At 27.7% G+C, this 14,208-nt stretch overlaps 1 protein-coding gene across 2 annotated transcripts; it reads left to right on the top strand.

The window, feature by feature from the left end:
* The first annotated feature begins 148 nt into the window (after positions 1–148).
* On the top strand, positions 149–14,119 carry LOC146724532 (juvenile hormone esterase-like). Of its 2 annotated transcripts, none has more exons than XM_085479658.1 (10): positions 149–416; positions 2,967–3,127; positions 5,622–5,761; positions 9,603–9,891; positions 10,968–11,153; positions 11,385–11,569; positions 11,665–11,833; positions 11,939–12,259; positions 12,512–12,656; positions 12,742–14,119. In XM_085479658.1, the coding sequence occupies exons 2-10, from the start codon at positions 3,037–3,039 to the stop codon at positions 12,953–12,955; spliced, it is 1,740 nt and encodes a 579-aa protein (XP_085335784.1). In that variant the 5' UTR covers positions 149–416; positions 2,967–3,036; the 3' UTR covers positions 12,956–14,119. The 2 variants fall into 2 exon arrangements, with proteins under 2 accessions (XP_085335784.1, XP_085335785.1); XM_085479659.1 differs by lacking the exon at positions 149–416 and adding an exon at positions 2,424–2,561.
* Positions 14,120–14,208: the final 89 nt, after the last annotated feature.

Raw genomic sequence — 14,208 nt, 5'->3', positions numbered from 1 at the left:
ATTTCCAAAATTATCGCCGACATCAGCTGCACCCAAAACGCACTAGCTGGAGGTTGTACGATTGGATTTGTTCTTTGAGATCTTAATATACACACATATACAAATCAGCGCAGATACACACATACATACTTTTAGGCAAGCAGAATATAATACACACAAGACGAGGAAGACACGCACCAATACACAGACGTACATGAAAATAAACGTAAATATGACGATACAAGAACACTGGAAGTCGTTTCAAGAATCTCGCACACTTTCAGTACCATATAAATCGCAGGAACAAACAGACGATCGTTACCGAACAGCTTTATAGTGAATATTACCTTCAATTTCTTTGCAACGTCACTGCGCATCACTATCAGCATCGCCTTTTCCGTAGTGCAATAAAAGCTACAGGATATTAACAATATAAAGTGAGTTCAGTTAGAATTATTTATATAAAAATATGTAATATATTTAAATCTCTTTATTTACTTGAATTTCTTTATTATTTTTCTATAGATGTATACACCGAGAATTTTCTAATATAAATAATCATGAAATGGACTGTACAAAATGATATTTTAAGAATTATATAAAAGTTTCTTTGATTAAAAAACATATTTATCAAATATATATTTATATTACAATAAAAACAATATTTATATCATCCACAATAAGATATAATTTATTTATATATAAAGATAATTTTTAAAATATAGTCGTAGTAGTAGTAGTAGTTATTTTAAAATGTATTAAAAACTATATTAGAAACCTATGATTCTTTAAGTATTTTAATAATTTTTTAAATTCATAAACTTTTTACAAATAGGTGAAAACAAGATAATTCGCGAGTATTCTCCTTCTTTTAAAATTCCGATAAGAAGTTACATAACGTATTTTAAAAAATTATAGCGAATAAAATTTTGTGTTTTCTTATACCCCAAGCTATACAAAAAATCACAGATTTGCTGACAAGATAATTTGTACATAATAATTGGTATGTTTAAAATAATCGAAGTGTACAATATGTAAAAAAAATTTTACTTGTTTTGAGTAAATGTTAAGAAAAATAAAATCCGTTAAAACAATATTTTTTCCATTTTCTAATATAAGACAATTATTCACGCTAAAATTGAAAGATATTACTTGAACGTAAGTTTGCAATATAAATCGTATAACATGATATAAATTTGAATAAAATATTATTTTTTAATTATACATTACAAATAATGAAAAAACAACAAATATAATTAAATAAACATTTTAAAATACAGACATACATATCCGCAGACATACATATACGTACTCAGGTAAGCAGGATTATCAAGAGACACGGTAGTGTCTCGCGACCAGTTAAGGGCGTAGCGGAGACACCGTGTATCTTAACGCGAGTCGGACGTTTGAGTCTTTATAATATTTCGCATCCTCAATAATGGCTGAAGCAATCGAGTTTATACTAGACTTAATCGATAGATTGAGTTCGAATTATATAATAAAAGTGTCTTTATTTCTGCTCTACGTGATTTGTAAGCAGAGATATATAAATGCAAAGTCGAAATATGAAAAATTTCTATTAAGAAACGTCCCCGTCATCATTATCATCATCATTATCATCATCATTATCATCATCGACCACGCATACATAGTAGTATCGTGCCCAGTTTTTTTAACTAAAATTTTTTTATTTCTTTTTCACATGGCGCATGGACTTGGCATCTTGTTTATCTTTTTTTTTAAAAGATAAGTTTTTTTATGGTACGATTCTACATTTGCAAATTTAAATTTTTACTGATTCATTATACGACTCTATATATGTCTGCAACTTTAATTTTCCACTGGTACAAGTTTCTACTTTCACTTGGCTCAATTTTTTTTTTATTTCATTACTTTTGTTACGATTGTACATGGGTTTATAATCGATAATTTTTCATACAATTCTATTGTACATGGGTTTGCAATGTAGGATTCTACATAAGTTTACAATGGATAATTTTTAATACAATTCTACATGGGTTTGCAATGGTTAATTTTTCATAGGATTCTACATGAGTTTGCAATGGTTAATTTTTCATAGGATTCTACATAGGTTTGCAATGGGTACGATTCTACATGGGTTTGCAATGGTTAATTTTGCCTAGGATTCTACATGGGTTTGCAATGATTAATTTTTCATAGGATTCTACATGGGTTTGCAATAGGATAGGATTCTACATGGGTTTGCAATGGATAATTTTTGTTAATGGCGTGCCCTTAACTGGTCGCCTTTTTTTACCTTTTTTTAAAGGTGAGTTTTTAGAAATTATAATAAACACAAGACGAAGGAGACACACACCAATCCACAAACGTACATGAAAATAAATGTAAATATAACGATACAATAATACTGATAGCCGTTTCGAGACTCTCGCACATTTTCAGTACCATATAAATCACCGGAACGAACAGACGATCGTTGCCATACAGCAAATTTATAGCGAACATTACTTCTTTAATTCTTTGCGACGTCACTGCGTATTAGTATCCCTATCGCCTTTTCCGTAGTTCAATTAGAACCACAAGATATCAACAAAATATTTGTTAGTTTACTTAGAATTATTTATATAACAGATATCTAAATCTGTTTTTTGTCATGAATTTCTTTATTATTTGTGTATAGATATATACACGGGTGTTGTAAAAGGATTGGTGTCACAGCATAAAATATCCTGTGACAGGTATCTTTAATTGTTTCCATAGCACGTACACAACTGTTTCTTGCGAGAGAATCAGTTCAGAAGGAATTAATTATTTTAATAAATAGTGTTTTCCAACAATATAATCGATATTGTGTAATAATGTATGACCCAGTTACAGCGGTCAACATCATACAGTTAAAATATTATGTATCGTCATTCTGCGTTACTTCGCAGATACCAATATTTTTACATTTTTTACACTTAATTTATGGTAAATGTATCTTTTGCAATTTTAAATTATTACAGATCGTTGACCTCATCAGTCTGTACTATTCGAGATATTGTGTAACAATATTGCCATCCGTGAATAGAGATAATGTTAAACGTGAACCTATGTCTGATCGTTATTTTGAGATGCATTCTAACGCTTCAAATACTCAATCAACCTGTCTTTGGTAACCACACAGGTAAGACTTTTATTTACCAGATGGTCAGTGTTGTGTTTAAATAATATTTAAATTAACTTCATAAAGCTGAGATGAAAATATGTAAATTTATCTTAGATAAAATAAAGGTGATTATGTTTTAAATATATCTAGATAAACGCTAAAATTATGTGGTAAATAAAATAAAGGTGATTATGTTTTAAATATATCTAGATAAACGATAAAATTATGTGGTATTCATCTAAATAATTTCTTGATAATATTATTTTTAAGACCGTTTATGTGAATATAATTATAGAAAATATATATAATATATTATAAATGAATTATATATATAATAAATTATAAATGGTATATATAAAAATATATTTATATTTTTATTTATAAATTGTTATCGCTTACTTAAGCTTTATTACTTAAGTATCTTTATGTGTTATGACTTTAAACCAAATTAGTCTAGATTAAACATTAGTCTAGATAATTTAATAAAGATAGCATTTTTTTATCTAAGATGCAGCTATAGACATATATAAAAACATATTTTTATTATCTATATCAAGATAAAATGACGTCAAAATTTAATCTCGATCATCTACATAATTTTATTCAAATAACAGCAATTACGAGCTATGACTTTCAATCAAATTATTTGACCATTATTCTAGATAATTTATTAGTAATGATAACACTTAATTGTTTTCATCTAAGATGCAGATATACATATAATATATATTTTTATTATCTAGCTAAAAAAATAACGCCAAAATTGCATCTATATAATTTTATTTAGAGAACAGAAAACATTGACGACATACTTATTGCTTAAGTTATACTAATTAATTATTTTTATGCTATGACTCTAAATCAAATTACCTGAATAATTTAGTAAAGATAACCCTTTATTCATCTAAGATACAGATATAGAAAATATATATTTTTATTATCTATCTAAAGACAAAATAACAAAATCTTATTTAGATGATCATCTATATAATTTTAATTGGATAAGCAAATATTGTAGTTGGTATATAATTCAAGAAAAAAAGCCTAAAATGTAACATCGTTCCGTTATGGAAAGCATCTAAAGCTCTCTAATACAGAAAGCTTTCCAGCGGAAAACGCGCACTTAAACACACAAAATGTCGCGCGATCGGTCACCGAATAGAATAATTTCCAATTTAAATAAATTCCCTATTTCACAATCAATTGCACATTTAATTTATTTATCTCTCCTTGCCCGAGAAAGCTTCTCCGCAGACTTGTGTATTACCGCTTCAGTGTGCGTGGACCGCTACTTTATTTGTTTCCGCAATTCCGCGAGTAAATTTGCATTTATATAGTGCGCATCCTACACACCGCAATATTCTTCGAGCATACCTCGGGAAACACAATGGCAAGACGCAATAGCAAGTTTTCATATAACGCCTCTCCGTTGCCCCTAATGCTGCGCGCGTGCAATATCACCCGTGTGAAAATTTAAAATCGCGGATGCATAGCTACGAGCCAAGTTCTTCTAGACGCGAACTAGCATCAATATACATATAGTAAGCCTATAGTCATTGCTTGCCTCTATGTGTAATATTGTGATAATCTAGCTTTTAGATACGTATACCATCCAGACGCTAGCTAACATTTGGTAGAAAATAACAGAGGATTTGTGTGCGTCGGGTAGATAACACGAATTTTATAAAAATATGTATATATATTGGGTGTCTTAAAATTACCAAACACCCTGATAATAAGGAGATTCCTGAGATCATTTGAAGACAATTTTTTCTCGGCAAAAATTTCGAGGCACCAATAATTTTCGAGTTATAAGCGATAGAAAAAAATTAGGCTTTTCGTTAAATTATAACGTAAGGCTTATTATATCTTATTATTATACATTATTACTTATTATAAATTAAACCTTATAAAAATGAAATATTAACAAAACTACATTTCTTATTTTAATAGAATTTTAATTTAAGATTTAGTTACAAAGATATATGTATATGGCAAAAATTGGAAACATGCAAAAAATGATGACCTCCCTCTCGACATTTTTGCTGAAGAATGTAATTTTGAGATACTATGTATATATATATCTATACACCTAATATATATTTCATTTTTCAAAAAAATGACATTGAAAAGAATCCGTTCGTTGATATTGCTGTACATATATCTTGTGTAATAAAATTTATTAGTTGTTGTAAGACAGCTAAATAAATTATAACGAAAATTAATTTTGTTAAATAAATAAATCTTTATCTGCGACAAGACAAATTTTGTTTGCAATATCGAAGAATTTGTTAATAGTAGTCCAATTGCTGTTACAAAGATATATTTCATAAGAGTGACGTTTTTCTTGTAGCACACAAAATAATTATTTATTTATATCGTCATATTTATCAAGATACGAATTCTATTTTGACATCGCGTAGCTTTTGGATCACGATAAGCGAATTCTATATATGTTTATATATAAATACTTATTTGTCGTAATAATTTAGCTAGAGCATAAATTTTTCAGGGCCACTCAAAACAGTAAAAGTAAATGTGTCTGAAGGGACATTAGTCGGCATCGTCGAGGAAAACGTCTATGGCGATTCTTACAATGCCTTTTGTGGAATACCATATGCTAAACCTCCAGTGGGTGATCTCAGATTTCGAGTAAGTATAGAGAATGGTTATTGAATATTACTATCTTAATTATTGAAATATTACTATCTTTGTTAAAAGATTTACTTTGACAAGTGATACAAACTGTTTATTGGATTATTTTATAAAATATAAAAGATACAGACATTTACAAAAATTAGAAATAAAATCTAGTTATACAGGAGAAATGATCTTTTACATAATTTTAGGACATAATTGTACATATTATTTTAAACAAAAAAATTATTATAAACATGTCCTATTTTGGACAAAGATATTACTAGTGTTCAGTTTTAAGAATGACTACATTTATTAATTTATTAGAATCTTTATGAAATTTTAAACTTGCAGAACATTTGAATAATTAATATTAATTAATAAACATTTTTCAATTAATTAATAATAATTTTGGCATGAATTAATATGAACCATTTTAGTTACATCAGGAACCAAAAATTTGAAATTAACACAAGACTTATCGAAGGTATACTAATGTTTACAAAAATTTTATATAACTCTTTCATAGCATTTAATTTTATTAAGTTAACAAATATCTTTGTTCTTAAACTTGAACATTATATCTTCATAACAGTTCAGAATAGGACACATTTTTATTTAAACTGTTTTGCTTGCAATGATGTATACAATCAAGTCGTAGAATGCTTACCATTCTTTCTGAAAATCTTGTATATACATAAATTGTTAAAAAATAATAATAGTTTCTCATTATTGTGATAAAAGAAAAATTTTTTACGTTTATAATTTATAAGAAATGCATTATAATTGCAATGTACAATTATATAAATACTCTGAAGTGCAAACGTGTCGTGTGTAATTAAACGATCCGTTTTTAGTATTAATTAATCTTCTCATTGCATTGTTTTTGTAACTAAAGCGTGTAAAAACACTTGAGCCATAGAACTTAAGCGATAAAGCAAATCGATCAATCACTGTTCCAATCTGCCATTCTTAAGAGGATTAATTGATTGCTTACAAAGTTGTACCGGTTAAGTTTTTCTACATAATATATGGCTTTAAGGAAATAAACGCGTACATGATACGCAATACGATAAACTTATGCAAACCAAAGTTTTCATAGCTGTTGTTTGTATATTCCAAAGTTTCTTGCCATGTGCGACGTTCTATACATCATCGCGACAGGTAGAGAAGACTGGGGTTGGTTATGACATTTTTGAGAAAATTTAATGCTACATTTTATCTAAACAATATGTTTTTTTTTATGTTACGGTTATGAAATGTATTATTATTTAACTTTAAAATGCGATAAAGAACGCAAGAATAGAGTTCGTGCAACTAAGAAATATTAAATGTATTTATGAAATTTGCCAGTGTAACTTTCACCCCGACCCTGGGGTCAGTTGTGACACCATACGAAGTAAAAAATGACAGCAACAGTTCCATTATTTGAATGATTTATTTTACTTAAACATTAATAATGTCAATTAACGTACTTATATCATACAAGCAGTCTTTTATTATTAATTGATATAAACAAATTTAACAATTTAACACAATATACTTTTCAAACAAAATACAAAAATAACTTGTCAAAACAAAAATTGTTTTACCTCTTCTTAAACTAATTAAGAAAACTTAACATGTTTACAAATGTTTTATTGAACATTGTAATTAAACTCTAAAAACAAAATGAATCGATTTGATATATATTAATCACAAGTAGATATTAAACAGAATCATTATCGGAATCACAATTTCTGCAAATATAATACATATTTCAAACTTTTAACATTGTAATCAAAATTGAACATTTGAGACGCAATTAAAAAATTTGACAGAATTTTTGCGTTATAACTCTGACTTTTCATAAATCTTAATTGTATAAAATAAACATACAATGCAAAACCATTTCTACAATATCAATATAAAGAAAATGAGACCAAAATTACAAATAAAATAAAAAGTTACAAACCTGCTATTTTTCACTACGATATACATGTAAGCGTTAGGCGATGTCGATAACGCGTTTAATATATAATACGCAGTAGTCGATATTGCCAACATTTAGCGCTTTCTAGCGTTTTTATAGACGGTTTATTTAACTATTTTATTATAAGTGTAACATTTAACTCCTGTAACATTCAGTCCCAGTCCTCCCTACTTTTCGAAAGTTGGGAAATATAGAAATGTGAAAAATGTAGTTACTTCGTTTAAATTTTATCTTTATAGAAAAAAACGCACTCTTAAAATATAATAACTTCTAGAAACTTTTAAAAAATTAGGAGAATAATATCAACTCGTGACCTTATGCAATATCGAATAGAGGTAGACAAAAATAATGAATCGATAATTCATTACTTCATTAATTTTTTTAAATACTGGAACAACAAAAGTGTTACGAGCGCGCGCCACATTTCTCAATTTTATATTAACTTTAATACTTTAGAACTTACAGAAATTACATTTTTCCTAATATTTGTAATATTCTTCTTAATATTAGTTTAATTTTTTATAATACTAGTTTTGTTTTCCTTAATATTAATTTTATTATTCTTAATATTAGTATTGTTATTGATAAGATTAGTATTATTTTTTTTAATAGTAATATTTTTCCTCAAGTTAGTTTTATTTTTCCTCAAGTTTATTTTATTTCTCCTAATATTAATTTTTAATACTAGTTAAATGACAACAACAGAAAAAATTGCAGTAATTCCCTCACAAAAAATTAAAAAAAAATTTTTAGTGCTCTGCATTTAAGCATCCAAACAATTATAAAGATTTTCTTACATAATATATATTCAGCTTAATCATATTTAGTCGTGTTATTATACAATACTATATAAAAATCAGATATTTCACAATAAAAGTTTAGTTTGCAATTGCAAAACAATCTCAATTACAGATAATTAAAATAAAATCAAATTCAAAATTTCTCTAATTTGCCTTTTTTTAGTTTCTGTCAACTTTATGATATATAATTTATTCTGTAAATACAGATTAAATTTTTATTTTAAATAGCATAACGCAACATTCGACCAACGACTCTAAAGAGTGTCGAAAAGTTCAAACGACGTCAATTCTCTTTATCGGCTATTCTAAGAACGAACATTTTCTTTCTCAACGGCTACACGGTGTCTCGAACAAATAGGAATAAAATGTTGCAATTGAGAATGGTAGAAATGTTACATTACGTAAATAATTAGTCGAAGAAAACTGTATAGATACTTCTCCCTCTCTTCTTCTCTCTCTCACTCTCTCTCTTTCTCTCTCTCTCTCTCTCTACCACCATTTTCCATTCTCTCCCTCCTTCTTCTTCTCTTTTAAATATATACAATAAATAATTTGTCTATTTTATAATGTATAAATAATTTTAAAATTTAAAAATCTAATTTTTTGATTTATGATTATGTATTTAACAACATATTTGAAGAAGAATCAAATCGATTGCGGACAATTGTGACATGTCCCTTGTTAGATAAGGTTAAGAAGATTTTGTTTTATTATATCTAGATAAAAAATAAAATTACATGGCGATTTATCTAGATAACTTTTAGATAATATTGTTTTTAGAATCGCTTATGTAGACACAATTATAAAAAAAGGTGTAAATTATAAATGGGATATAAAAAATTATTCGTACTTTTATGTCTACATTTTTATGGCTTATATCTTAAGTTTTAGTAATTGTTTATTTTTATGTTATGACTCTAAACCGGATTATCTGAATAATTTAGTAACCATAATCTTTTTCTTAATCTAAGATACAGATATAGATAATACATATTTTTTATCTATATCAAAAAAAGATGTCGCCAAAATATTATCTAGCTGATCATTTATAACATTTTATTTAGATAACAAACATTGATTGTAGGATCCGCAACCACCAGAACCATGGCCCAGTGACAGAGACGCTTCGAATAACGGAAACATCTGTCTTCAGATGGACAGAATAGACTTAGTCGTCATAGGAAAAGAAGACTGTCTCTATTTGAACGTGTATACCAACAATGTGACGTCTTCAAAAAAAAGTGCTGTGATGGTATGGATACATGGTGGAGGCTTTCTTATGGGAGACGGCACCTCGGTTTATTACGGTCCTGATTATATCATGCGGAAGGATGTGGTACTCGTCACCCTAAATTACAGATTAGGTGTTCTAGGTACATTATTAATTAGCTCGAAATCATTTTTTGTTATTTGCGTTTGATGATCTATTTTTTTTTAAGTAAACACATAGGACGCATTCTGCTTCCCACAATCCAAATAATTTACGTGTATGTATGGTTTTTTTAAAATACCAATTTCAAAACAATAACCAATTCTTATTACTTATAATATATTTTTTTAAATTTAACGTTTTATAATTTTCTTCATAAATTTTTTTTTTTTAAATAGTTGTCGAATTATAAGTAATTAAAAAAACTCGTGAAATTAATTTATTTAATCTTTGAAATTTATATATTTATATAACTTATATAAATAAAATAGGAATTATAAAAAATGGTAATGATTTAATCGACCAATTCTGGCAAAAAAAGAATTTTATTAAATTTCACAACGTTTCGGCCGTGGGTTTCAGCTTCTATCAAATGCTGTAACATAACATTAACAATTATGACTAAAAGGAAATTATAAAATATATAGAGAGTTTCACACGTTAATACGCAAACATACCTATGTTCCTAAAACAAAATAAATCACAACTTTTTTAAAAAACAATAATTCGATCTGAGAATATAACATGATATAATAGTATGAAGGCGAAATAACTGCGTTGTCGTAACGATTTTAAGCTCCTTATCAAACTAAACGACTTTTATTAATTTCTCGTAAACATTATTTAGATTATCCGTGTCTCTTTGTAAATTAATTGTGTTGTCAAATTTTTGATATAAAACATCTCCGCGATTTTTCGTTTATTAACATATTTTTCATGATGTAAAATTTTTTGTAGAATAGGAATATTAAATAATCGACCAAATTAACACAAATTAAAATTTATTAGGTTTTACAAAGTTTCGAACATGTGGTTATGATTTTTTAAAAGTGAAAAACGTTAAGAAAAATTCAACCACTAGGTCAAAACGTCTTGAAACTTAATTAATTTTAATTTGTGCTAGTTTGGTCAATTATTTAATATTTCTTATTTTACTGACTAGAGAATGCGAATATGTAAGTCTTGATAATAAACTTTACTAAACGTATTAACGACATGTTTCTTTTATACCCTTTTTAGGTTTTCTCAATTTTAATGAGGAAATGGCGACGGGAAATCAGGGCTTAAAAGATGTAGTTATGGCGTTAAAATGGATTCGAAGAAATATACTGCAATTCGGTGGAGATCCCGATAACGTCACAGTTTTTGGTCAAGATGCGGGTGGAGTGATGGTTCACTATCTGACTATTTCACCGTTAGCTGAAGGTAAGAATCAAACAGACATAATATTGATATACATATATTAAGAATATTTAAGAACATATTTTATACAAACAAATAAAAAAATTTATATAGCTTTGCTATATCAAAAAATTTTATGTGTATTAATTCTATGTGTTATATTAATTTAAAAAAAAAAAATTAAAATCTCATGATATAATCATATAAAACTTCTTCGAGTGCCAATTCTGTTATGTGCAAATGTGTGCTTGACAGGTTTATTTCATAAGGCAATATGTCAAAGTGGCGCCGCGACTGTTCCTTGGGCTTTCACTGAACGAGACGATGCTATCCATAACGGTCTGATGTTATCTCAGAAACTTGGTAATGTGTGTTTATATCCGGAAGAAGCCCTGAAATTTCTGAAAGACATAGACGGAAGAATATTGATAGCAGCGGAGGTCTTTTGACGCTCTATTACAATTATTGCAATAATAAATGTTCGATGAATTAACATAAACTATTTTTTTATATTAAGAATATTATGTTTTTGCAGAATGACTTAGATGTTTTCCCCGCATTTACGCCGACCGTGGATTCCGCGTCATGGAATTTTTTTTTATCAGAAAATCCGTTGCAATTATTACGGAATGGTATTAAAATTCCAATCATATTTGGATATAATAGCCAAGAAGGCAATATTTTCATAAGTGATATTGTCGGCCGTAAGAATATATATTTGCTTATGCTTTTCATTAAATTATATTATGAATTAAATTAAATTAAATTAAATTAAATTAAAATTAAAATCGTTATTCAATCATTTTTAGGGGTAAACAACGAGACTTTAAACAAATTTAATTTTGATTTCAAGAAAGCCATATATCCGAGAGTTTTACGTCAATTACCGCAACTAGGGATCACGGTACCGGAATTACGATCATTGTATTTTGGTAACAAAGCAGTGTCAGAAAAAACTATAATGGCTCTTTCTGATTTTATCGGCGATCAATATATCTATAGAGGCATTATACAAGCAATTGATATTCAAATGAATTCTAATGTTAACCAGTCGACCTACTTGTACGAATTTTCGTACGAAAGTGAAACCTCTCCTGTGAAGAAAATGTTTTTTAAAAAGCCGCTTCCAGGTATTGCGTTGCTAATTAAAGTAGAACTACATACGTCAAAATCAAATTAACATTAAAGTTAAAAAAGAAGTAAACGTGAAATTAAATGTCTTTAAATTTCTATATATGATTGTAAAAAGACGCACGTAGTTTCAGAAAAATTTAATTAAGAAAAGTTTATTGTGCATTTAAATATAAATTTTAGATTGCACTTCTAATATATTGATAAAGTTATCAACTTTTATGATTAATTTACATAACAATATTTTGTAGGTACATCTCACTTCGAGGAATTGGGTTATTTATTTTGTCCTCTTATAGGACAATTTATCGATGTGTTACCAATTGCACATAATACGTCGGATTATAAAATAATGGAATACTTAACGCAGATGTGGACAGATTTTGCTAAAACGGGGTACCATAGACTTGACATTTCTAATAAATATTTATTGTCACATCGTACAATCGCGTAATAATAATCAATATCACATTTATTGCAGAAATCCGACACCTTCTTCAGCTAATTTTACATGGACTCCAGTGGAAAATGGAACTGTATATAATTATTTAAAAATTAATTATAAACCTAAAATGAAGATTTTTATTAAAGGATACCAACGATGGGATTGGAAGAACAAATTTAATTTATTAAACGAATATCCCAAATTGGAGCAACGTTTTGATACAGAACATAATATTCACACAGACTTATAGTATGAGATAAAATATGAAGAAATCTAACTGAAATTGAATAGCTCTAAAAAAACTTATGCAAAAACCTGACAAACAAACAAGACTGACAATGGGAAACAATGTGATGTATCAATATGATGACCTAAGCGAAATTCTTTTCTCAATTTGGAATCCTCTTTTTTTTAAAACGCATTATCTGTTTATTAGATACAAATTTGTACACACATATATATATATACATATATATATATATATATATAGTATACATATATGTTTACTGTATGCAGTATTTAGAAAAATAATATATATAAAGTATATATATTATTTTTCTAAATATTTTTTACATTCAATATTTTTGAAGGAATCTACATTCTCAAAAGATATTCTACAATCCTTAGTCAAAGATTTATTAAACCTCAGACGTATGAAAAATATATTCTTTTAAAAATAAAATATTAAAAATAAAATGTTTTTTTTTCACATTCTCTATTTTAGAAAAAAAACTAATGTCCCGGAATATGATAACTGAGTTGCTGCAATACTGTTATCGAATGAATCATAATTCCAATGAGAGAATTTTCGAGAAAGAAAATAAATGAAAATATAACCTTATTTTTGTTTTTTCTCCATCTACCATTATTTTAGCTTTGAGGAGTAAATTTATAAACGAGAAAATAATCAAGAAATACAAAATCGATATTTGCGCTCTACATACATGATAAGTTTCGAATTATTATCAATAACGTTATCGGCGATATTCGTAATGAGAGTCTTTGAGAAATGGCGAATCATCTTTTCTCGCGAGTCCAACTCGTTTCATAATCATATGCTTCCAAGTTCCAAGTTCGATTGCGTGAATATAAGTATGGCTGCATTAATCCCGGCGGAGACACGTCGACAGTTACGCTGCGTAAATCTCGACCAGGTTACTAGCACCGATTCTCGAATTTAAATTCGATCAAAAATGAAATTATACATGTATTTTTAATTACGTAAAAATAATGATTAATAATTACATAAACTGTTTTTATACAATTAGCGCATGTGCTTGTCGATCTGTATATACATATTTACGATAGCCGAGACCACAAATTTAAATTTAATCAAAAAAAAAATTATGCATGTGTATAGTTGTTTAAAAATATGTAAAGTATACAACAGAATATATGTTCTTTTATTTATATACATATACTTTCTCATTTATACTTCGCAAGAATAAATAAAGATGAAAGGCACTGCTTGTCCATTGCTTTTTAGCAGATATAATATTTTCG

Source organism: Nylanderia fulva, unplaced genomic scaffold (assembly GCF_048542155.1).
Source record: "Nylanderia fulva isolate GAGA-0341 unplaced genomic scaffold, ASM4854215v1 Scaffold127, whole genome shotgun sequence".
Classification (NCBI taxonomy): domain Eukaryota; kingdom Metazoa; phylum Arthropoda; class Insecta; order Hymenoptera; family Formicidae; genus Nylanderia; species Nylanderia fulva.
The sequence above is the reverse complement of the archived record's forward strand: the minus strand, read 5'-3'. Positions and strand labels throughout refer to the sequence as shown.